The sequence below is a fragment of the Cnephaeus nilssonii genome, assembly GCF_951640355.1.
Source record: "Cnephaeus nilssonii genome assembly, chromosome: 2".
NCBI classification, from domain to species: domain Eukaryota; kingdom Metazoa; phylum Chordata; class Mammalia; order Chiroptera; family Vespertilionidae; genus Cnephaeus; species Cnephaeus nilssonii.
In genome coordinates this window covers 14368267-14393565 of record NC_137073.1, presented here as the reverse complement: position 1 = coordinate 14393565, position 25299 = coordinate 14368267, and the positions used below count along the sequence as shown (strand labels likewise).

General features: G+C 49.2%; 2 protein-coding genes across 5 annotated transcripts; one reads left to right on the top strand and one right to left on the bottom strand.

The window, feature by feature from the left end:
• Nucleotides 1-1656, bottom strand: FAHD1 (fumarylacetoacetate hydrolase domain containing 1). The gene has a single exon (XM_079797196.1). The coding sequence runs from the start codon at nucleotides 1403-1405 to the stop codon at nucleotides 740-742; it is 666 nt and encodes a 221-aa protein (XP_079653322.1). The 5' UTR covers nucleotides 1406-1656; the 3' UTR covers nucleotides 1-739.
• Nucleotides 1657-1830: 174 nt separating this feature from the next.
• On the top strand, nucleotides 1831-23776 carry HAGH (hydroxyacylglutathione hydrolase). 4 transcript variants are annotated; one of them, XM_079797287.1, is made up of 9 exons: nucleotides 1831-1943; nucleotides 4274-4456; nucleotides 4982-5046; nucleotides 6710-6827; nucleotides 10104-10212; nucleotides 13313-13416; nucleotides 13755-13856; nucleotides 23107-23186; nucleotides 23638-23776. In XM_079797287.1, exons 2-9 carry the CDS (start codon nucleotides 4400-4402, stop codon nucleotides 23735-23737), a joined length of 735 nt encoding a protein of 244 aa, XP_079653413.1. In that variant the 5' UTR covers nucleotides 1831-1943; nucleotides 4274-4399; the 3' UTR covers nucleotides 23738-23776. The 4 variants fall into 4 exon arrangements, with proteins under 4 accessions (XP_079653413.1, XP_079653411.1, XP_079653412.1 ...); XM_079797285.1 differs by having other exon boundaries at nucleotides 1837-1943; nucleotides 4274-4449; XM_079797286.1 differs by lacking the exon at nucleotides 1831-1943 and adding an exon at nucleotides 2229-2359 and having other exon boundaries at nucleotides 4274-4449.
• Nucleotides 23777-25299: the final 1523 nt, after the last annotated feature.

Below are 25299 nucleotides of genomic sequence, written 5' to 3'. Positions count from 1 at the left end.
TAGAAACATTGGTAAGTTGCCTTCTGCACGCCCCCTACTGGAGATCCAGTGGGCAATCTGGGCGACAATCAACCACTGAGCTACATCAGCCAGGCTCAAAATTATCTCTTAAACTCAGAATCTATGAGCCAGGGTACAAACGAGTGAGGTTGTCATTCATTAACTTATTAAATTAAAATTAAAATATGTGGAGTAATGTTTTTCACACTTTTCATAAGAATCACATGGAGTGTTGGAGATTAACTGCTAATTAATACAGGTGGTCCAGTATGGGCCAGTAATTTGGAAGTATTTTTTTTACAAATACCTCCAGATGATTACCATGATCAAAGAAATGTGGGAAACATTTGTTTGAAACATGCTTTTCAACTCCCTTTGCAGATTAATTCTTGAACTACTGATCCCAGAATGACTCACTGAAAAGTCTTTTCCAGTCCAGTTTTAGGAACATCTTCTGAACATTTCATGCCTCATGGGAGACATCACAAATACTTTCTTCTGTTTGTTTCCTAGAAGACAGACAGGCATTTCTTTCTCCTTTCCATTTCTGATCGGCTGTTCTAGATCATGTTTTTCTTGGAGTTCGTATCTTCCCTGAGTTGAGGCACAGCAACCCAATCAAATCATCTTTATATTTTGATTTATTTTTAAAGGACTGTCACTTTTAATAACCTTTGCTTGCTTCTGTCCAACTCCCTTCTCTTCTGAAACTTAAGAAATTGAGATGCTTTGTAAAGACTCAATATTCTGGCTTTTCCACCTTAAATCTCATACTGACGACCCCGTGTATGCCGGCTTGGATCTCATCGTTTACTTTAACAGGGCCAACTCCCTTCGGCGTCCCGGTCAAGATAATATCTCCTTCTTCCAAGGCCATTATCTTAGAAACGTAGCTGATGATGTAGGGGATGGTAAAGATCATGGAAGATGTCTCACCCTCCTGCCGTAGTTCTCCATTGACCTTGAGCCAGAGCTTCAGGTTGTGAGGGTCAGGGACCTTCTCTTTGGGCACGAACGCGCTGACGGGGCAGGAGGTGGTGAAGCTCTTGGCCAGGGTCCAGGGTAGCCCCTTCTTCTTGCATTCATCCTGCACGTCCCTGGCGGTCATGTCCAGGCACAGGGCATAGCCGGCCACGTAGTCCATGGCCTCGGCCTCCGGGACGGCGCGGCCTCGTTTGCCCATCACCACGCCCAGCTCGAGCTCGTGGTGCAGGTTGCGGCTGTAGGCGGGCATGAGGATGGGCGAGCCCTCGGGCGCATAGGCGGTGGACGGCTTCAGGAAGAGCACAGGCTCGCTAAGCACCGCGCTCCCCATCTCCTTGGCGTGGTCCGCGTAGTTCCTGCCCACGCACACGATATTCTTACCCCACTCCCAGAAGCGGGACAGCGGCCTGGAAACCGCCATGGCTCCAGCTAGGCGCCCCTAGAGTCACGTGGATTCGGCCGGAACCCGTCCCCAGATGCCTACGGCTACCCCGAGAGGACGAACTGTCTCCGAGCGCAATCCCGTCCGCGACCGTCCGTTCGGCTTTGTGCTCCACCGGGTGCGCCGCAGTGGCGGAGCTCGGCCTCGGGTGAACCACTGTCCAGTGTCTACCTCTGGGACGCTGGCCTGGTCCCTGGAAAAAACGGAGGCGCTTACGTCGCTCTTAAGCTGCAACCGCTTCCTTGATTCTCGCCCGCAGGGCGTGGGCATGGGTTTGGACGCGAGCGCTGATTGGCCGTGAGGCGGGCAGGACTTGGAATCGAGCTCTGATTGGTCAGTAAGTGGGGTGGGGCGCGAGACAAGCACTGATTGGCCACGACTCGCGGACGCCGGCGTGTGCTGCCCGCCCACGCCTCGCACTGCCGCCCGCTCTCCGCCCTGGTCATGGTGCTGAGCCGGCTGCTCGGCCGCTGGAGTCTCACCTCACTGGGAGCCGCTTGCGCCCGCCGCGGCCTGGGTAGGTCGGCCAGGGCCGGCTGGGCCGGGGCAGGGTTGACAGCGGCAGGGTTGACAGCGGTAGGGGCCGGGGGCGGGGACAAGTCACGTCCGAGGGCCCTGGCGGGTGTCATAGCCGGGAATGGCAGTTAGGCCACCTGAGCTCCCCGGGCGTCCCGGAGGCGCCGGCGGCCCGCAGCCGGGCGTTGGGCGTGGACGCAGCCCGCTGGCCCGCGCCAGTGCGGCGGCAGGGAGTCACCGGGCCGCTGCGGCTGACGCCTGACGCTGTTTTTTATCGACATAGGACTTTAACCCTCGCTGACGGCGGCAGGCAGGCCAGTTGGGTTCGAAAGGCTGCACAGCAGTGGGGTCAGGCTTTGAGAGGGCTGAAGACAGAGTGGGTAACTGTCAGCTGAGGTTGCTGAAGGCTTGTGCTAGGTAAGGAGCCGTGTTCCCGGCGCACGGACCGACCTCCCCGGCAGCCCGGCAGCCTCACGTTCCTTGACGCTGGGCGGTGCGGGGGTTTCCCACATACTTCCATACCCCCACCCCACAAATCCCGTATTTCGAATGCCCTAAGGTGATGTGACTACCTAGAGCCCCAGAAAATGCTATTATATTCTCCACAAAGTAAATCACATCTTTTCATCTGAGTTTTGGTTGTCAAGTAGAACCCGAGGCACGGAATCTAAAGTGGTGACAACGGGGAGAACCCTGGAACAATGCTTGGGTCCTGTAAGACTGGGGCTGTGGGCTGTGGGCCCCTGGTCCTCCCTTGTGTGTTTCCATCAGTGCCTCTAAAATGAGAGGCATTGGGCACACTGGCCTCCAAGGGCCTGCTCTTCCAGCTGTCAGATCAGATTCTAACCTCTTGCTTTGTTGGACTATTTTGGCCTTTATTTTGAAATATCCTTTTCCTTATTTCCTGATATTTTACCTGGCTGATTAGCAATAGGGGCGGTCTCTGGGACGTGGTTAGCAGTTACCTAAATGACAGGAGGGCATTAAGTAGGCAGATGGAACAAGCAGTGAAGCCATTCTTGGCCATTTTCAAATTCTACTGAAAGCAGTTAAGGTTCTGGAGTGGGTAATGTGTCTCCATTACTAAGAAAAGAGCCTGTTTTGTTTTGTTTTCCATTTAGGAAAGCTCATCACAGTGTCAGGGCTGAGTGTTTGTGTCAGGAGTGGACTGTAGGGAATCGCCAGGAGTTGATGCCATGTAGAAGGACTGGTCCCATCCAAAAGAAGTCAAACAAAACATGTCTCAGGACTTGGCCCAGACCATAGGCTGCAGGCCCATACACTCTGGTTACACAAGATCACAGTTGCAAATCAGTGAGCTGGGAGCATTTCTCAGGCTGTGGGGGGCTAGGTTATATAATTTTTGGAAAAGGAATAAGGTTTCTGGTGGTGACTGGACCAGATGAATTCTTTGCTTAGAGATAATGGCATCTTCCCCAGGTTTCCAAGCACCAACTGTAAATAATGGTCCTTCTTTACCTGGGCAGAGTGGATAATGTTCTATGGGAAATACAAAAATGGGGCCCCCCTTAGAGGAGGATGCTTCCAGACTCGTGGAGTTTTGTTTCTATCCTTCTGCTCGCCTCCCACCCGCACCCGCATTACACACACTGCTTTGTGTAGTATAGTCGTCAGGCTCAGATAACACTGGGTCTCAGATACCTGGTGGAACATCACAAACTTGATCATACAAAAATGTTTGTTCTGCTCTGCACAAGGGTCTGGCAAATACCCAGCTAGTTGTCAAAGGAAAAGGGGAATTGGATATCTGAGTGTGATCATTAAAGCGACAGTCCAGGCAGTTTCCCTGACCATGGCAGAAAAGGTGGAATCTGCTTTCGATGGCCCCTGGAGACATGGCCTGTCTGTTCATCAGTTGGGGCTCCCTGCTTTCTGGATCCCTTTGGGGAGAGGCCCCATCCCCAGCACATACCCCAGAATTTCATGGCTGCCTTCTGTCGCCTTCTGTTATACAGTTTTAGTCCCTTTTATGCTAAGGCTCAAGGGCCTCCATGAATTTTTAGATTGAATAATAGGAGTTTCATTGTTGAAAATATTCAGATCATAAATCTGAAAGAGCTGATTTCCATGAATATGAATTGTTTTCTAGAATTTCTTACTGATGTGGTTAAATGAGAATATTCTCTTCTCTTTCAAAGAAACTTAGACAACCCTGCAGGGTGAGCCTCATGCTTGGATGTTCACTGCATGTCGTTCTGGGATGTCACATCCCCAGGACACCCCTATTGCTGTGTCATTGAGGGCTTGATTTGAAGTCTATGCCTGATGTGGCCTCACATGAACACTGACCAAAACTGCATTCATGTTCAGGTCTAGCCCAGCTGGGACTTCTCCTCCATCACACAGATTTGAGGAAGAGCTTGACTGTGGAACAGGACGCCATGAAGGTTGAGTTATTGCCTGCCCTGACTGACAACTACATGTACCTGATCATTGATGATGACACCAAGGAGGCCGCCATTGTGGACCCAGTGCAGCCCCAGAAGGTGGGAGGTGTGTCCCTGGCACCAGTTCTTCATCCTCTGATGGGTGTGATAACCTCCGTGTTCTTGCAACTTGGCTGAAGCTAACTAGAAATGAATCTATTTCTTTTTTTTTACAAACAATTTAAATAGTGCCCAGCCACTGTTATCAGGTCAAAGGGCCAATGAAAGGGGTGGGTGACCAGAAGCTTTGGTGTGGAAAGATAAGGCCTTGTGTCTGTTAAGTCCTTGGGCAGAGAAGCAGGAGCTGTACTTGGTATTGTCTACTCTTCCTTGAGGCTTTGTGCGCTTGACCAGAGGGGCTTGGAGAGGTCGTGGGGGTGGAGAGTGGGGGCTGAATTGCCAAGTGCATCAAGAGAGAGAAAGGCCACTTTCACCCTGCTCTACCGAAGTTAGGCCGAGTTGGCAGGGTCCGGACAGAGCCAGCCATTCCTGGCACACCCTGAGTCCCGGTTGGGCACCCCACCTTGTGGGCCGGTGAGCCAGCACTTGTAGTGTGACGGTGGCCTCTGTCCTGCTTCGTGTTTGGTTGCAGGTTGTAGAAATGGCAAAAAAGCACGGTGTGAAGCTGACTACGGTGCTCACCACCCACCACCATTGGTAAGTGCTCCACTCCAGAGGCTGACCTTCTTCCAGGCCAGCAGAGCTGATGAGGCCTGATGGCTCCCTGCCAGGCACACCCTGAGGGTGGGGTTGGGTGGGGTTGGGTGGGGTTCTCACAGGCTCTCTGGGCCCTCCCACAGCTGGCAGTCTGAGTCACCTGTGCCCCACAGCTGTGACCACTGTGCAGCTGAGGGTCTGCCTCTGAGAAGGCTTCGGTGTCAGCCTCCGTGCCGCTGCCCAATCCCCTTGGTCTTCCAGGCCCTGGCCCTTGGCCCTGTGATGGGGCCTGGTAACTCGGGGGTTCTGTGGGGAGATGCTTGTGCTGTGGATCCTTCTGCCATGAGACGACCTCCCGCAATGCCTTTGAAAGCACTTGGGCTGGTGTGATGAGATGTTGGCCTCAATGTTAGGGAAAAAACTAGACTAGCCTTTAGTGTTTTTAAAACCGGCAGCCATATTTGGAGAGGTTGTGTGTGGCTTTTTTCTTTTTATATTTAAAGGCTAAACGATGAAAAAGCACCTGTGTTTGGGTTTAGGATTAGAGTTGTATGTCCAAGGTCCTTCTTTGAGATTTTTGAAACTTTTGAGGTTCTTCAAAGCTAAAAAAAAAAATAATGTTTATTTGGTTCTGATCCTCCGCCCCCCAATAACTGTTAGAGTGCAGCTAACACCTTTGAGTGAATCTGTCCTTGTAGCATTGCTATTACTTAGCCTGTAGAGCTCCGCTTCACCAGCCTTTTTCTCCCAGAAATAAAATGAGGCCTTTCACTGGGAGTGTTGTATGCATGTGGCTTGGCCAGCTTGTTAAATGGTGGGAATGTCTGGCTTGATATAACTAAGTTGCTGAGTCTCTGGGACATCAGGTGCTAATTACGGACGGGGTTTACAGCCCTGCCCTTGGCCTGAGCTACTTAATGCAGCCTCTTTCTTTGGGAAATCTGCCTGTGCTGTGCTTTGGGCCTTTTGGGCCTCCATGTGGCTGCAGGAAGCACCCCTGTTCCTCAGCTTTGCACAGTTTGCTTCTCTCTCCCACGCTAAGTTATCCCCACATCAGTTGTCGCTTTTCTGGAGGATTTTCTCAGCACCTTATGTTTATGCTAGAACATAAACCCTAAACCAGGCCCTAAACTGAACTCCAGGGTGTGGCCTGTGCCTCCCGCCCACTTATCAGTGGTGGTGAGCGGGCTAAGGGGTTGGCCCTGACCAGCGTGTAACAGTCCTTTGAGGGAAGGAGGGCTAAGGGCCAGCCTCCTTTTATCTCTGGCCCTGCTGTTTCTGGGCCCATCAGAAGAGTCCATAGGAGACGGTGTAGTGACCAAAGCCCTGGCCTTGTCCTGGAACGGCTGCTCTTCAAGTGTGGGCACACGCCCTGCCCTGCGCTGCGTTCAGGGCCCGGCTGAGCTAGCTCTGGTGTAACTGACCTCCTTTTTGAAGTGCTGAGGCGGGGGCACCGAAATGCCTGGCATGGGAATGCGGTGCCTGAGGACGTTCTTATCAGTGGAACCAAATGACAGATGAGAAGCCAGTTTCCTGTGTTGGAAGATGCATTTCTACTTCTGATAAGCGTAACTAGGAAAATAAAATTTCTGTTTGGGCAGGGTTTACAAGCAAGCAAAGCTCCTTCATATCAGCAGTAGCCCTAGGTCTTTTCCACTTCCAGGGACCATGCTGGCGGGAATGAGAAGCTTGTCAAGCTGCAGCCTGGATTGAAGGTGTACGGGGGCGATGACCGTATTGGGGCCCTGACTCACAAGATCACACACCTGTCTACACTGCAGGTGAGGAATGGACCGCAAAGGAAATGGATGTCAGGCCCTAGAGCATAGTGTGGGGTGGGGGCACGGTGGGAACACTGCCTCCTCCACCTGGCTGCCCCCTTTGTTTCCCCAGGGTCCTAGCTGTGGAGACAGCCTGACTGGTGGATGGTTGGAGGGCTCTTGGGGCTGCCCGAGCCTGGGCAGTCCCGTCTGCATCACAGGCAAATCAGTGTGCAGATGATGACTAGATAAGAGAAGAAGCTGCAGGGTACAGCTTAGAGCTAATGGGAAATTTAAATATGGACGCTACATGGGATCATGTTCTCATGCTGTTGCTAAATGTCTTGGATGTGATGATAGTGAGATGATGCAGGAGGATGCTCTTTTCTTAGTAGATGCAGCTGGAGTGTTTAGGGGCGATTTGTCAGGATGTGTGTGACTTGAAATGTGTGTGTGTGGGGAGCACGTGCCCCAGATGTCCGCATTTGGTGATGCAGGTCAAGGTCATACAGATGTTCATCTTTATTTCAGTTTTTTGGGGTGTGTGTGTGTATTTTTTTAATCTTTATTGTTCAGATTATTACAGATGTCCCTCCTTTTTCCCCCCATAGCTCCCCGCCACCGGGTTCCCACCCCACCCTAGGCCCTATCCACCCCACTGTCCACGTCCATAGGTACTGCATACATGCATGTAAGATCTTTATCCAGTCTCTTCCCACCCCCCCCCACATATCCCATTCCCCCCGAGAATTGTCAGTCTGCTCCATTTCCATGCCCCTGATTCTATTACATTCACCAGTTTATTCTGTTAATCAGATTTTTTATTCATTTGATTTTTAGATTCACTTATTGATATGTATTTGTTGTCACTTTGTTGTTTATAATTTTTTATCTTTACCTTTTTCTTCTTCTTCCTCTTCTTAAAGAATACCTTTCAGCATTTCATATAATACTGGTTTGGTGGTGATGAACTCCTTTAGCTTTTTCTTGTCTGTCTGTGAAGCTCTTTATCTGACCTTCAATTCTAAATGATAGCTTTGCTGGGTAGAGTAATCTTGGTTGTAGGTTCTTGCTATTCATCACTTTGAATATTTCTTGCCACTCCTTTCTGGCCTGCATAGTTTCTGTTGAGAAATCAGCTGACAATCGTATGGGTACTCCCTTGTAGGTAACTAACTGTTTTTCTCTTGCTGCTTTTAAGATTCTCTCTTTGTCTTTTGCCCTTGGCATTTTAATTATGATGTGTCTTGATGTGGTCCTCTTTGGATTCCTTTTGTTTGGGGTTCTCTGCACTTCCTGGACTTGTAAGTCTATTTCTTTCACCAGGTGGGGGAAGTTTTCTGTCATTATTTCTTCAAATAGGTTTTCAATATCTTGCTCTCTCCCTTCTTCTGGCACCCCCATAATTCGGATGTTGGTACGCTTGAAGTTGTCCCAGGGGCTCCTTACACTATCTTCATTTTTTTTGGATTCTTTTTTCTTTTTGCTCTTCCAGTTGGGTGTTTTTTACTTCCTTGTATTTCAAATCTTGGACTTGATTCTTGGGATCCTCTAGTCTACTGTTGAATCTCTGTATATTATTCTTTATTTCAGTCAGTGTATGCTTAATTTCTGACTGGTCCTTTCCATTTTCTTGGCATTCTCACTAAGATCCTTGAAGTTCTCACTAAGTTCCTCAGAGGTTTCTAGAAGATTCTTGAGAAACCTTATAACTGTGGTTTTGAACTCTATATCCAGTAGTTTGCTTTCTTGCATTTCTTTCATTTGTGACATGTTTTTTTGTCTCCACATTTTGGCTGCTTCCCTGTGTTTGTTTCTATGTATTGGGTAGCTGCTAAGTCTCCTTGAGTTGATAGAGTGGCCTTGTGTGCTAGGTGTCCTATAGGGCCCAGTGGCTCAGCCTCCCCAATCACATGAGGTGGACACTCTTAGTGCACCTCTTTGTGGGCTGTGTGCAGTCTTGTTGTAGTTGAGCCTTGATTGCTGTTGGTATCACTGGGAGGAATTGACCTCCAGGTCAGTTGGCTGTGAGGACCAGCTGTGTTTACAATGGAAGAGCTGCTGTGCTGGAGACACCCTTATGGGGAAGGACTTGCTTCAGTGGGGCTTTGGTGCTCACTGAGTCTGCCCCTTGAGTGTGTCACTTATGGATGTGAAGAGTTGGAATCTGGTATGGTCTTGCACTGACCACTGGGTATACTGGCTCTTGGATCTCCAAGGGGGCGCAAAGTCAGCCACTGCCTGGGGCCACCCATCAGGAGCTACAGAGAGATCTGTAGATTCCTCCTCTTTGTATCAGGTTGGGAAGTACCCAGACGAGGCCCAGCTGTGAAGCAAGGCAAGCTGGTGCTGCTGGCCATGGGCCTTCTTTTGATAGGTTTGGGGCTCCCTGACCCAGCTGCAGCTTGTTTGACAGGTTTTAGGCTGAGAAAGGACAGGTCATTCATATGCAAAAGCTGCTGTGCACAGCTTGGGTGGGGTTGTAAATTGGGTAGGGCATGATCTCAGGGAACCACCAGGGCAGAGCAAACAGCAATGGCTGCCAGTCAGTCCTGCACTGGGGAAATCCCAGCACAGGAACAAAAGCACCTCCGTCTGGAAGACAGGTGCCCCCACGTTCGTGCCCTGATGCCAGACAATCCAGTTTCTCCCCATATATGTCTGGGTCCCCCCGAGTCTTGCCTGGCACTGGATCTCAGAGCCGGTGGGAGCTTGTATCTCCTTCCTGATTAAAAAATCGGCACACCCAGGTGCCAGCCTGTTCTGCGCCTCCGCACCTCCTACCAGTCTCAATGCGCTTTCTTCTTAACCTCTCTAGTTGTAGTACTTCCACTCAGCCAGCTTTCCCGTGGTTCTGGATGATAGTTGTTCTGTATTTTAGCTGTAATTTTTATGTGGTTGTGGGAGGAAGCAAGTACAGGTGTTTACCTATGCCGACATCTTGGTTCTCTGGGTGCATGTATTTGTTTATGTGAAGAGGTTGGAGGAGGAGGGAGACAGAGAAGAAAAACAGTAAAAGGCCAAACATCTAAGAAGCAAAACCATCTAGACGCCTAGTTCAGTGGCTGATTTTGAGGGAGAAAACAAAAGAAGCCCCTTTGGTTTTGCACATCAGCAAATACCAGGTTCTAGGGTGGCCCCTGCCCCTGGGACACACTTGAGGACTGAGTCTCATGGTCACCAGCAAGATCCACGTCTTGCTGTGTGGAAGGTGTGGGGCCTGAGCGAGACCTATAGACCAGCAGGCCACGTGCTTGTGAGCCCTAGGAGCACTCGCCAGCCTGTGCTTTGTTCCAGGTGGGGTCTCTCAACGTCAAGTGCCTGTCAACACCGTGTCACACTTCTGGACACATCTGCTACTTTGTGAGCAAGCCTGGCAGTTCCGAGCCCTCTGCTGTGTTTACAGGTGAGGGTTCAGCTTTGTGCGCTGGGGGTTGGGTGTTCTTTGCAAAGACCCTCTTGGCACAGGAGTGGAGAAGCAGAGCATTTCCCGCCTGAAACTACACAGGGCTGAGAGGAGGGCCACAGCCCTCAGGGCAGAGCCTGGGGCTCAGCTTCAAACACACGGGGGCAGGAGGCTGGGTGGACACAGGGAGGAGTGGTGCCTCCTGGTGGGGCTGGTCTTGTGCTTCCCTCTCACCACTGTCTGGTGCCCTGGGGACAAGCCTTTCCTTGAGAGACTCTGCCTGGTAGAGATGCAGCCTGAGCCGCCACTACCTCCAGCAGCTGCCAGGTGGGCAGGGCGGTGAGTCTCAGGCCCACCTCACGTGGGCCTAACGGATGCCCTTCTGAGTGCTCACACTGCCCATCCCCCCGTGGGCTGTGAGCCGAGTAGGTTTGGCAAAGTCAGTAGCCAGTCTTGGTCAGGGTCTCCTACACAAAGCACCCCTGAGAGCGCCTGCCTGGCAGCCCCGACAACCTCAGAGGTGGTGGGTAAGTTCAGGTAGCGGCTGCAGTCTGCGGAGGCCAAGCCGAGTGAGGTTTGTGAAGCACGTCCCAGCGCTGGGCTGAGGAAATGAAAGAATGTTGGTGCTGGTTGGGGAACTGGCAAAGCAGAGCGGCCATGTGACAACCAGGCAGTTAGGGTGGCACGAACCAGTGGCCACAGACGAACGGTAATGGTTGAGAGTGCGCAGGGAAAAGCAGGCCTGTTGGCCCCATGGAGCCCTACTGCCACCTTAATATTTTAGTGAATGTAATAGTTTTCAAGCTCTGTGTCTTCCAGAAATGTAAGTTATAATCATAATATTGTCACTGCAGTGGAAGTTTTTAAAAAAATACAATGCTGAGTGCAGTATGGGCTCCTGGACTGGATCCTGCCATGGAAAAAGGGCGTTAATGGGAAATGTGCATTGAGTGGGGTGGAGTTTTTAGTTAATAACAATGTAGGGACGCAGGCTTATAGTTTCGACAGATACACCAGGGAAATGCCAACTGGGTGGGGGGTGCATAAGAGGCCTCTGTAGCTTGTCTACAAATCCAATATTATCCACAGATCTCAGTTTTTAAAAAATACAGGCAGCTCTTTTCAGTGTCTTCACTGCAGTGATGGAGGTGGGGCTGTGAGTCGGGTTACCAATCCCTGGGCACATTGTGGCAGCCCCAGGCCTCATGGTGGGCTAAGTCTGACTGTGGTGTGGAATAGGTAAATTGGCCCACATGCCATGTGTGCACTGCCCTGAAGTGGTCTCACCTGTGTGTGTGGTGAGAGCAAAGTGTCCTCACCGAGTGGTGTAGGCCTGAGTTGAGAGGAGTGTGCCTGGTGCCTGGCCTGGCAAACCCTCTGGACATCACACTCCTGTTTCTACTGGACACCAGTCTGCCCATCTGTCGGGTGGTAAGGCAGTGCCTGCCTCTCAAGGTTGTCAGGACCTGGGGGTGTGGGTGGGCCCCTGGGGACTGTGCTGTTAGAAGCTGAGTCTCGCTTTGGAAGGTGCAAACACAGACCTGAACTGTGTCCTGCACAAGTTGTCACTGTTTTCTGTGTGGCAGCAGCTGGCAGGGAGTACATTGTCTTATTGGTGACTTTAGTAATAAAAATGTGAAAAATTCTACAGTGTCCTCAGTGGGGACTAATGGTGTGGGAAATAGGACAGTCCAGCAGGGCCCTAGCTGGCCTGTGTGCAGCCAAGGAATCTACAGCTGCAAAGGTGGGCTTATTGGTGGCCCCAGGCCTCAAGCCCAGGTCTGAGTGACCCACGGCCACGCTCCCTCCCCCTAAGATGTAAGCAGAGGAGGTGACAGCCCATAGAAGAGTGTGGCTTTGGCCCTGGGATGTGGTGGGCAGGACTGGGCACTGACGGGTCAGGGAAGAGGCTTGGCAGGTGCTGATGGAAGAGGAATGTTGCTTGATGTCATGAGGTCCCAGGCTGTCCTCACCACAGGGACCTGGAGAACAAATGCCTGTGGTTTCTACTTGGCACGGAACCGAGCCAAGACTCGGGAAGGGAAGCAGCAGTGCATAGAGACCTGGAAGTGTCTTCTGAAGGGACACTGTCTAAAGAACGGAGTCAGGCTCTAGCTGGTTTGGCTCCATGTATAGAGCGTCGGCCTGTGGACTCAAGGGTCCTGGTTTCAATTCTGGTCAAGGGCACATGCCCGGGTTGAGGGCTCAGTCCCCAGTAGGGAGTGTGCAGGAGGCAGCCAATCAGTGATTCCCTCTCATCATTGATGTTTCTATCTTCCTCTCCCTTCCTCTCTGAAATCAATAAAAGCATATTTAAAAAAAATAAAGAATGCTGAAACCGGTTTGGCTCAGTGGATAGAGCGTCGGCCTGCGGACTCAAGGGTCCCGGGTTCGATTCTGGGCAAGGGCATGTACCTTGGTTGCGGGCACATCCCCAGTAGGGGGTGTGCAGGAGGCAGCCGATCAATGATTCTCTCTTATCATTAATGTTTCTCTGTCTCTCTCCCTTTCCCTTCTTCTCTGAAGTCAATAAAAATATATTAAAAAAAAAAAAAGAATGAAGTCAGGAAAGGGTGATCTGTAGGTGGCAGGTTCAAATCTCGAGGGCTATCGTGGGCTGTGGTCCTTTGTGAGGGGTTCCCGATGAGATCATGGAGGGTGTTATAGGATGGCCCTGGCTGCCTGGGAGAAGGGAAGATACAGGCCAGGCCTGGGAAGGGGCTACTGGGCAGGTGGGGACAAGTGCTGGGTGTGGGAGTCTCAGCACTACAGCTAATAGGAATGGGCAGTGAAGTGAGGAGTCAGCATGACCCTAAGGTTTGGGTATGAGCAGCTGTTTGGGAGCTGGTGGTACCAGTGAGTGAGACTTGAGTGAAAAGTTTTGGGGTGGGTGGGAACCGACAGCTGTGGGTTGTCTTTGGGCTCTGTCCGGTATCTAGGTGGAGGACACATCTGATGCTGGGCCCCAGTCAGCTCAGGGGACAAAGCGGTGCTTAGCCCATGGACAGCAGGTGGTCAGCATTGCCCAGTAGTGGACATCAGCCTCCCAAGGGGTGTGTCCTACTGGTGGCCTCACTGCTCCATGGCTGTCCTCTTTCAGGTGATACCTTGTTTGTGGCTGGCTGCGGGAAGTTCTTTGAAGGGACAGCGGATGAGATGTACAGAGCCCTGATCGAGGTCCTGGGCCGGCTCCCTCCGGACACAGTAGGCAGAGCCCCTGCCAAGTGCCCTGGCTGGTGGTGTGAGGACATGCCTGCTCTCCCACGCTGTCCTCTGACCGCCTGGCCTACATCTCCCTCTCGCCCCCTGTGGCTACCCCTGCGTGTGAGAAAGAGTGGGAGGGTGGGGGCATTTTCTCTAGGACCGTGGGTTTTCTCTAAACGTAGTTTTTATTATTTCACATACTCGCAAGAAGTGTCTTATCCTAAGGCATGCTCCCTGGTGTCACTGGCCCAGCACAGGGCCCTTGAGGCCAATATCTGAGGAGTTTGAGGGGGATTAATGAGTCTCTTCAGAGCTCCTGGGTTTGGCTTTTTCCTCAGAGAGTGTACTGTGGCCACGAATATACCATCAACAACCTCAAGTTCGCTCGCCATGTGGAGCCCAGCAACACCGCCATTCAGGAGAAACTGGCCTGGGCCAAGGTGAGTGGGATCTGCTGTGGGGCACATCCTGTGTGTCAGTCACTGTGAAGTGACTTCCTGGGACTGTGTAGGGCCCGGGTTGCGGGCACTCAAGGCATCATCTCCAGAGTGGGCAGCCAGTGCTCCTCAGGGCCATGAACAAGCAGGGGCTTAGGCCCACCCAGCTTTGTGCAGGAACCAGGTGGCTCGTCAGATCCTCTCTGACTCAGTGGGTCTGGGCCGGGCCTGGGAGTCTGTGTTTCCGCAGCAGGCCTAAGTGCCAGAGCACCGCCCACTTCCCATGTCCTGGGCAGCAGGTAGGACTGTGTGACAGCTGTTCTCTCTGGAGGCTGTTTGACTGAAAGGCATTTATTTCAACTATGGCCCCAGACTTGCTCCTTGGCTCAGCCCAGGGGTTGGCTTATTGTCCTGGACTTCTGGGGGCTTTGGAAACACAGCTGCAGATGCTCCGGGAAGGCAGAGGGTTCCCACTGCAGTCACTGGAGAAACGTACACCCCCGGGAAGGGAAGCCTCAGGTATAGGGGAGCTCCCTTTTGCTGAGTTCAGTGAGTAAAGCTACCTCACCTAGTTGTTTTCTTCTTCTTCTTAAATAAATCACCTGGTTTTGTTAAGCATCTTTATCAATTTGGGGGGGGGAGGGAGAGGGCCGGGGGGCGGCGCAAGGGTAGGCTTATAATACCTATAAAAATTTAAATACACCCTAGCCGGTTTGGCTCAGTGGATAGAACATCGTCCTACTGACTGAAGGGTCCCAGGTTCAATTCTGGTCAAGGGCACATGCCCGGGTTGCAGGCTTGTTCCCCAGTGTGGGGCGTGCAGGAGGCAGCCGATCAATGATTCACTCTCATCATTGATGTTTCTCTCTCTCTCTCCCTCTTTCTCTCTGAAATCAATAAAAAATATTTTATTAAAAATTTAAATACTATCTTAATCAGTCTATAAATATCTCATTTTTTTTTTTTTTTACACAGCACAGGTATGAATACTTTTCTTAGTGTAAAAAAACTCATCCTGGCCCCAGCTGGTTTGGCTCAGTGGTTAGAGTGCCTGCGGACTGAAGGGTCCTGGATTTGATTCCTGTAAAAGGCACAAGCCCCTGTTGTGGGTTCTATCCCCAGTAGGGGCGTGCAGGAGGCAGCTGTTTAGTGATTCTTTCTCATCATTGATGTTTCTCTCTCCCTCTCTTTTCTTCCCTGAAATCAATAAAAATATATTTTTAAAAACAAAACAAAACTCATCCTGGCCCTAGCCGGTTTGGCTCAGTGGATAGAGTGTCAGCCTGAGGATCAAAGGGTCCTGGGTTTGATTCTGGTCAAGGACACGTACCTCAGTTGTAAGCTCCTGGCCGTGGTGGGGGCATGTGGGAGGCAATCAATCAATGTGTCTCTCTCCCATCAGTGTTTCTCTCTTTCTCTCCCTATCCCTTCCACTCTCTCTCAAAATCAATGGAAAAAATATCCTTGAGTGAGGATTAAAAATAATAATAAATAAGATAAAAAATTTATTCTGTATTTATCCTATACATAACTGCTTTGTGGCTTTCTTTTCACTAATACTGGGTCTCATTACTCTTTCCATAGCAATTCATACAGATTGAACTCATTCTTTTCATGGTTATCTGCTTTTTTAAAACTAAATTTTATTAAGGATAATTTACACACAATGAAAAGTACCCCAGTGAGCATTGTATAGTTGGACGAATTTTGACAATATATGCACCTGTGTAACCCCCAAGGCAATCACAATACAAGACATTTACACTACCCCCAAAAGTTCCCTTGCTCCTTCCCATTCAGTTTCCCACTACTGGTCTGCTTTGTCACTATGGATTACTCTTTCCTAGACTTCCATGTAACTCTGATGTCTCTGGCTCTTTTCCTCAGCATGATGTTTTTAGGATTCATTCTTGTTTTATTTCTAAATAGCATCTCATATGGATATGCTATAGTTTGTTTACCCACTCATCTCTGGATGGACATGTGGGTTGTTTCTAGTGTTTTAGTATTATGAATAAAGTTGCTATGAATGTTTGTGTAAAAGTCTTTGTGTGAACATGTTTTCTGCTTTGTGGGAACATGCCTAAGAGTACAATTGATGGGTTGTATGTTAAGTGTATATTTAACTTTTCAGAAACTACCAAACTGTTTTCCATTTGGTTTTACCATTTTTCATTCCCACTGGGAATGCATAAAAGTTGCAGTTGCTCCATATGCTCACAAACACTTTGTGTTGTTGATCTTTTAAATTTTAGCCATTTTAATAGGGGAATAGGGGTATATCCTTGTGATTTTAAAATGTACATTACTCTGGTGTAAATTCAATGCCTTTTCATGTGCTTATTGGTCTTTTATTCATCTTTTTTTGTGAAGTGTAAGTTCAGATCTTTTGTCCAGTTAAAAAATTGGGTTGTCTTCTTACTGAGGTGTAAGAATTTCTTGTATATTCTGGAAACAAGTCTTTGTCATATATAGATCTCAGATATTTCCCCCCAGTTTGTGGCTTGCCTTCCCACTTTATTTTATATGTGTGTGTGTTTTTTTTGTGTTTTTTTTATTGATTTCAGAGAGAGGAAGGGAGAAGGGGAGAGAGATAGAAACATCAATGATGAGAGAGAATCATTGATTGTCTGCCTTCTGCACTCCTCCTACTGGATGTGCCCTGACCAAGAATCAAACCATGACCTCCTGGTTATGGGTCCATGCTCAACCACTGAGCCACACCAGCCAGGTGCCTTTCCATTTTCTTAACAGTATCTTTTAAAGAATAAAAGTTGCCCTAGCTGGTTTTGCTCAGTGGCTAGAGCGTAGGCCTGCGGACTGAAGGGTCCCAGGTTCGATTCCGGTCAAGGGCACATGCCCAGGTTGTGGGCTTGCTCCCCAGTAGGGGGTATGCAAGAGGCAGCCGATCAATGATTCTCATCATTGATGTTTCTATCTCTCTCTCCACCTTCCTTCTGAAATCAATAAAATATATATATATATATATATATATATATATATATATATATATATACACACACACACACATACATACATACACACACACATACATGGCTTCATACTAGAAGCCCGGTGCATGAAATTCATGCACGGCAGGGGGTTGTCCCTCAACCCAGCCTGTACCCTCTCCAATCTGGGACTCCTGGAGTGATGTCCGACTGCCCGTTTAGGCCCGATCCTGGTGGGATTGGGCCTAAACGGGCAGTCAGACATCCCTCTCACAATCCAGGACTGCTGGCTCCCAACTGCTTGCCTGCCTGCCTTCCTGATTGCCCCTAACCGCTTCTGCCTGCCACCCTGATCACCCCCTAACCACTCCGCTGCCAGCCTGGTTGATGCTTAACTGCTCTCCTGCCAGCCTGTTTGCCCCCAACTTCCCTCCTCTGCCAGCCTGGTCACCCCTAACTGCCCTCTCCTGCAGGGTTGATCACCTCCAACTGCCCTCCTCTGCCGGCCTGGTCACCCCTAACTGCCCTCTCCTAGGGTTGATCACCTCTAACTGCCCTCCCTTGCAAGCCTGGTTCCTCTCAACTGCCCTCCCTTGCAGGTCGGGTGCCTCCCAACTGCCCTCCCTTGCAGGCCATCTTGTGGTGGCCATCTTGTGTCCACATGGGGGCAGGATCTTTGACCACATGGGGGCAGCTATATTGTGTGTTGCAGTGATGATCAATCTGCATATTACTCTTTTATTAGATAGGATAGAGGCCTGGTGCACAGGTGGGGGCCAGCTGGTTTGCCCTGAAGGGTGTCCCAGATAAGGGTGGGGTTACCTTGGGGCGTGGGGCGGCCTGAGCGAGGGGCCTGTGGTGGTTTGCAGGCCGGCCATGCCACCTGGCAACCCAAGCAGAGGCCCTGGTATCTGGGATTTATTTTCCTTCTACAATTGAAACTTTGTAGCCTGGAGCGGAGCCATGCCTGCTGTTCCCTCTGGGGCGGCAGCCATTTCTGTGGCAGTTAATTCACCTTCTACAATTGAAACTTTGTAGCCTTAAGCGGGTGAGCCCGGCCAGGGTGTGCGGAAAGCTTTGCTTCCCCTGTTGCCGCCGGCAACCCTGGCCTGCTCTCTCAAGCTCCATTCTGCCACCATTTGTTTGAATTTGTTTACCTTCTGTAATTGAAACTTTGTAGCTTGAGTGGAGGCTTAGGCCTGCAACGGCTATGGAAAGCTTGGCTTGCTCTGTTACCTGGGAAACCTGGCTCTCTGTGGCTGTAGCCATCTTGGTTTGGGTTAATTTGCATACTCGCCCTGATTGGCTGGTGGGCGTGGCTTGGCTGGTGGGCATGGCTTATGTAGCGGAGTGATGGTTAATTTGCATATTACCATTTTATTAGAGAAGATATATATATATACATACATATATATATATATATGTGTATGTATTTAAAGAATAAATGCTTATACTTTTGGTGAAGTTCAGTTTATTTATTTTCTATGCTTTTTGTGTCCTATCTAAAAAATCGTTGCATACCCCTACATATATCCAGATAAATTTACATTTAAGTCAATGATCCATTTCAAGTTAATGTTTGTTTATGGTGTAAGGTAAGGGCAGAAGTTCACTTTTTTGCAAATTGACATTCAGTTTCTCAGTACCAGTTGTTGAAAAGACTGTCCTTTCCTCAGTGGATTATCTTGGCATCTTTGCTGAATACAATGGACCCTGTAAGGATCTACTTCTGGATTCTATTCTGTTCCATTGATCAGACTTATTCTTGTATCAATAATACTGTCTTAATTACTATAGCTTATGGTAAGTCTGGGAATCAGATAGTACAAATCCTCTAACTTTATTCTTTTTAAAAATGGGTTTTGGCCCAGCTGGTATGGCTCAGTGTTTGAGCATCATCCCATTAACCAAGATGTCCCAGGTTCAATTCCCAGTCAGAGCACATGCCCAGGTTTCAGTCTCCATCCCCAGTACAGAAGGCAGCTGATTGATGCCTCTCTCATCGATGTTTCTATCTCTCTATCCCTCTCCCTTCCTCTCTGAAATCAATAAAAATATTTTTAAAAAAACACATTTTGAAAAATGTGTTTTGACTCTTTTAAGCCTTTTGCATTTTTGTGTGAATTTTAGGATAATCTTTTAATTTCTACAAAAAAGTCAGCTTGGTTTTGATTGGGACTGTGTTGTAACAAAATATTTAGAGAGAATTAACAATATTGAGTCTTTCCATGAACATTATATAGCTTTCCGTTTATTGAGGTCCTTTAGTTCTTCTCAGCAATATTTCATAATTTTCTGTTAAAGATCTTCCCATATTGTTAAATGTATCCCTAAGTACTTCATGTTTTTGGATTTCATTGTAAACTAGAGGCCTGGTGCACGAAATTCATGCACTCAGGGGCAGGGCCTCAGCCCGGCCTGCTACCTCTCACAGTTCAGGACCCCTCACTCCTTACTGCCTACCTGCTCGCTGCTCCTTACCGCTCGGCTCGCTGCACCTTATCAATGCTGTGGGAGAGAGGCTCTCACCACCACTGCTGCTTTTGCCAGCTGTGAGCCCGGCTTCTGGCTGAGCGGCGCTCCCCCTGTGGGAGTGCACTGACCACCAGGGGGCAGCTCCTGCATTGAGCATCTGCCCCCTGGTGGTCAGTGTGCATCATAGTGATCGGTCGTTCTGGTTGTTCCTTTTTAACGGTTGTTAGGCTTTTATTATATAGCTAGTATTCCATTGTTTGGATATGCCACATTTTGTTTACCCATTTATCCCTTGATAGACATTTGTGTTGTTTCTAGTAATAAAGCTGCTATGAACATTTGTGTACAAGTCTTTGTGTGATAAATGTTTTAATTTCTCCTGAGTAAAATACCTATGAGTGGAATGGCTGGTTGTATTAGGTATATGCTTGACGTGTAAAGAAACTGCCGAACTGTTTTCCTAAGTGTTTGTATTATTTTACATTTCTACCAGCAAAGTATGAGAGTTCCAGTTGTTCCATGTCCTCACCAACATTGGTATTGTCAGTCTTCTTTAATTTTAATGGGTATATAGTGGTGTTTCACTGTGGTTTTAAGTTGCATTTACCAATTACTGGCCATTTTTTGAAGTGTTTGTTCAAATCTTTCTGCCCTTTTAAAACATTGGGTTGTTTTCTTCTTATTGAATAACTAGAGGCCCGGTGCACGAAATTCATGCATGGGCGGGGGTGTCCCTCAGCCCAGCCTGTACCCTCTCGCAATCCGGGACCCTTCAGGTAGGCTGGCAATCAGGGCCTATTGGGGCTTTCCTTCCTCCCGGCTGCTGGCTGCTGGCCCCACCCCCGCTCCTGCCACTGTTTGCCATCTGTGCGGCTGCTGTCCTGATCCCCACCCCCCACCCCCGGCCGCCACTGGTTGCCCCCCTCTGTGGGCGACAGGCATGGGGTGTGATCACTTGGCTGGCCTGAGCCTCCCTCTGCGGGGCAGTCGCTGGCCAGCCCCACACACCTGCCACAGCATCGCTGTCTAGTGGCTTGGGCCTCCCTCTGCGGGGCGATTGTGGGGTGATGGTGGGCCCTCCCCAACATAGCGTGGTCGTCCGGAATGTCGTCCAGACGGTCATTCTGCTGTTTGGTCAATTTGCATATTACGCTTTTATAAAAGATAAGAGGACTTTTTAAAAATATGTAATGGATACAAGTCCTTTTCCAGGTATGTGTATGGTGAATAGTTTCATTCTGTGGCTTGCCTTTTATTTTCTCAACAATGTCTTTTGAAGAGCATTTTAAATTTTGATGAAGTCCAGCATATTAATTTTCTCTTATGGTTTATACTTTTTTGTTTCCTAAGAAATCTTTTCTTTTCCCAAGGTCAAAAGTTTTCTCCTGTGTTTTCTTTGGGAAATTTTATAGTTTTAGCTTTTATTTTGAGATTTGTATGGCCCCTTCCAACCAATATCTGTTGGCTGTGTGATATTCCTTCTTTCATTTCTGATTTGGTAATTTGTGTTCTTTTTCTTCATTATTCTTACCAATTTTGTTGATTTTTTAAAAGAACAACTTTTGCCTTAATTTTCCTTGTTTGCTTTTTCCATTGCACTGATTTCTGCTGTTATCTTTTTAAACTCCTTCCATCTACTTACTGTGGATTTACTTCTTTTATAGATTCTTAATATGGAACTTGAGTTCATTGATTTTAGACTTTTCTTTTTTTTTTAATATAAGCACTTAAAGCTAAAAACTTACTTTCAGGAACTGCTTTAACCTTATCCCATACATTTTCGAATGTTATATTTTCATTAACTTCAATTTGAAATATTTAAAAAAGATCCTTGTGAGTTCTTCTTTGACACATGGGTTATACCGAATGGTGTTAAACTTTTTTTGCCTTTTAAACATTTTATGAGAATTTTCACACATATGAAAACGTTCATGTACCTAACACCTATTCTCTTCTAACATTTTATTGTACTTATTTTACCACTGTCTACCCATCTATCTTACTTTCAAATATACTAATGTGTGAATGTCACTTATATATCATTTTACCAATCTCATTCGAGAGGACACTTAGCGTTTCCAACCTGCTTTTGCGAACGGTGCCGCAGTGTTTACATTTCTGCATCCTTCCTGCTTGGGTAGAAAAATCGCTGCACATTAACACTCACTTTAACAGATAATCTAAGAGGTTAGGACAACTAACCCAACCCCATACTCCCCCAACTCTGCATGTACGAACCTGTTTAAAATTATCCTTAGAAGAGTTAACTTGTTTTCTTCCCTCATAGGAAATAGAATAAGATTTCTTAGGAGAAGTGAATACAGGAGCACCGGGAATATTATAAAACATTCTAAGCTTGTTTTCAGTGACAGGGAAAGAACAGAGATTAGCAGTAAACCTTCATCTTGACTTCCTGCCCCATCCCTACTAGACACACCTCCCACGGTTGAAGGATTACTTCTTCTTCTTCTTCTTCTTTTTTAAACAGCTTTATTGAAGTATAATTAATCAACCACATAATTTCCCCTTAGTGTGTACAGTTAGATGGTTTTCCATATATTCAAGAGTTGTACAATCATCACAATGAATTTTAGAGCATTTTCATCACCTCAAAAGGAATCTCATACCTACTAGCAGTCGCTACTTCCCTATCTCCTCTCTTCCTGGGCCTTGGCGCCACTCACTCCCTGTTTCTATAGGTATCAATGGGATCGCGCAATATGGGCTTCTCTCACTTGGCCTAATGTGCGGCATGTTACCAGCTCCATTCCTTTCTATTGCTGCAAAACACCCCGCTGTATGGCTGTAGTTAGTGTTCCTCTTACATGTCTTTAACCCACTGTGAGCACCTCCCTGCGTAGGCACCGGGCAAAGGGAAATGAAGGAAGTCAGGCAGGCTTTGCCTTGGAGGAGCTGCGATAACCCCGAGCCCCCCACACTGGTGTAGGGCCGGCCCTGACACCTGCTGAGAGAGATGCAAAGAAGGCACAGGCAGGAGAGAGAGGACTTTTGATGATGAAGGATTACTTCTTGATGCCAGTGATCACAGTGGGGGGGAGGGGGCGGTAAGATCCAGATTCTCAGGTTTGAGGGCCCCTGAATGGTTAGGAAGCCTGGGTTTGGGTGTCAGCAACTATGGCGTGATCCTCCAGGTTAGCAGGGCAGAGGGCAGGGGTTGCTGGGAGGGTGGAGATCCCAGCTGTCAATCCTGACCTCCTTGTAGAGTTTCTATAGAAGCTAACAGTTGGCCAAATGGCCCAACTTGCGTCTTCTCTCTGTCTGATTGGTCAGTGTTGATCAGGGGCAAGACCATCCTGACTGGAGGTGACAAGGTGCCCGCTGAGGGCTCTTCCAGAGTGCTTCTCGCTAGGGGAAGCCTGAATACCCCTACTCACCACCCTGTAGAGGGGGCTGTCGTGCCAGGGGAGGGACCCTGGGCATCTGTCTTCTTGCTGTTCTTCCCAGTAATGAACTGTGCACAACCCATGCACTGTCTTGGGTGTGGGGTGGTGGGTGTTTTCTTCTTTTCATGTTTTCTGCATTTTTGCTGGTTATTACTTCTGTAACGTGGAACATAAACTTCATATTAATAAAAGAAAGCTCCATGTCCCCCTGCCCCTCCCCCTCCAAGACAGCAAAGGAGATGGGTTGTGGTGGCAGCTGCAATACTCAGATCTCCCCTCCATGAGCAGGAAGGGGCCTGACCCGACGCTGCTGACTGCTCACTTTGCCTTCTCTGCCAGAAGATGTTTTAGGATCAGTAGAAGGTATTTTGAAATGAAAATCTTCAGAAGTTTCCGTAGTAAAGTGATGTGTTTCCTTTGCAGGAGAAGTACAGTATTGGGGAGCCCACAGTGCCGTCCACCATTGCAGAGGAGTTCACCTATAACCCGTTCATGAGAGTGAGGTGAGGGTGCGAGCAGGTGGGCGCAGGCGTCTTGGCCTCTGTTTCACTCAAGCTCTATGTTCACTCACTTTAACTCCTGAAGACCCCAAATGGTGGAGACTGCCCAGATATCTGGATTAAGTATAGCCACAAATCAGACACATTTTCCTAACGGCGAGGTGGGGACACTTTTCTCGATGCCCTGGCAAGCACATGGGTCTTTTCAGACCCCAGAGTCAGGATCTATAGGTGGGCGGGTGCATTCTCAAGGAGCCTCGTGGTGCTGGGCATTGCCAGACGCCAACATGGGATTGATGTTCCTGCTCTCTGGGTCGCCAGCAGGACTGGGCTTGGCCAGCACGCCATCCACAGTTAGAAACACCCAAGTTGACCATGGGCTCTTCCCTGGTGTCCTGGGAGGGGTTAGTGAGCGGGGCAAGGCAGCCTGCATCCTGGCACTCGGCTTCTGCAGGGAGAAGACTGTGCAGCAGCACGCGGGCGAGACGGACCCTGTCACCACCATGAGGGCCATCCGCAAAGAGAAGGACAGTTTCAAGGTGCCCCGGGACTGAGGCCTGGGGTGCCCATGGCTGCTGCATCCAGTATTCAGCTGTTTTAGGTGAACTTCCTGCTGGGAGTGTAGGAAATTCGGTCTTGTTTTAATTTAAATTAATTGTAAAGCCCTTTGCTTGTTATCAAATGTTTTAATGCATATTTACCAGAGAAGAATTCAGAAAGTATTTATTCCCGAAGTCCTGCTTGCAGACTGTGTTCTCTGGCTTTTTTGTGGGGCCCCTGTATGACACCCCAACAAAAGCTGTCCCTTTTTCTCCTGCCAAGGCCAGCAGCCCCGTGCTCACCAGAACAGAGCCCCTAGAAGGGGACGCGCGCTCCTTTTTCCTGGCACCATAAGAAGGGACCTGCTATCACGTCCATTTCTCTCTCTTCCTCCCCCAGCTGCTGCTAGAGGAAGTCATTCTCTCAAGGACCCTGTGTCATCTTCACAAAGTCGCTTTTGTGTTGATGTAGTCAGGCCTTGAGGACCTCCCTGGGCTGGGTCATGGATGCAGTGAGGCCAGAGGCTGAGGCCAGGCCTGCGGGAGTCAGGTACTCACAGAGGTTCCAACTTTGCACACCCCATCCCTGCAAAGGCTGGCCTGTCCTGGGGATGTTCCCAGGGACCAGTGTGGGCAAAGAAGCTGACAGGAGGGGACATCAGGATACCATCTGCGTTGGAGAGTCGCCAGGCGCCCATGTGGCTGTGAGACATGACCGTCGGCACCTTGCAGCCTTGCTCAAGGTCTGGTCCACTCAGGTCTGGGCCGGGAGAGGTTTCCACGTTCTTCCTCCCAGTGGCAGGTGGAGAGGCCCGAGGCTGAGCTCTCCGTGAAGGTGTCCCTGCTCAAACGCTGTACCCTCTGCTTTTGCCTGAGTCAACTTGAACGGCGGCTGTCCTGGGAAGCCACCATGCTCGGGTGGCTCCTTAGCTGCAATGTCAGGCTAGTCCTAGGCCCTGGGCACACTGGGTAGGCTCTGCATTGCACTGAGTTCCATCCCAGGCAGAGAGGGCAGGCTGTCCGAGCAAGGAGGAACAGGTAGAGGCAGCTATGGGGTGTCGCGATGGTATTCAGGGTGTTTGGTGGTAGGAAGAAGGGGTGTTTGTTCCCAGCTGACTCTCTTCTGGATTTGGAGGTTTTCTCCTGTGTGGGTGACATTTTCCGTTCGGCTTCGGTCTATTACAGAACAGTGCCAGGCGCTGGGTCTGGGAAGGCTCTGCTCGCTGAGCCTGGCACTGCAGCCTCTGGTCAGTCTTTGCTTTTGTGACGACACTCATGCGGACCGTGTGCCACAGCTTCTGCTGATGTCACTTTACTGCTCATCCCAGACAGGTCATGCAAAGCATGATTGTCTATCGCCGCTCTCCCTAGAGTCCTCAGGGCCTGAGGGTCATTTGTCCCTGTTTTTGGCTGAGCTTAGGGCGCAGGTCACTCAGCAGTTGTCTGCATGCTGCTGAGTCTGGGAATCCCTCCTCCTCCTCTGGGAGAGCTGAGCTCTAAAGAATGGGTGCTTTGTCCTAGCTGGTTTGGCTCAGTAGATAGAGCATCGGTCTGCGGATTGAAGGGTCCTGGGTTTG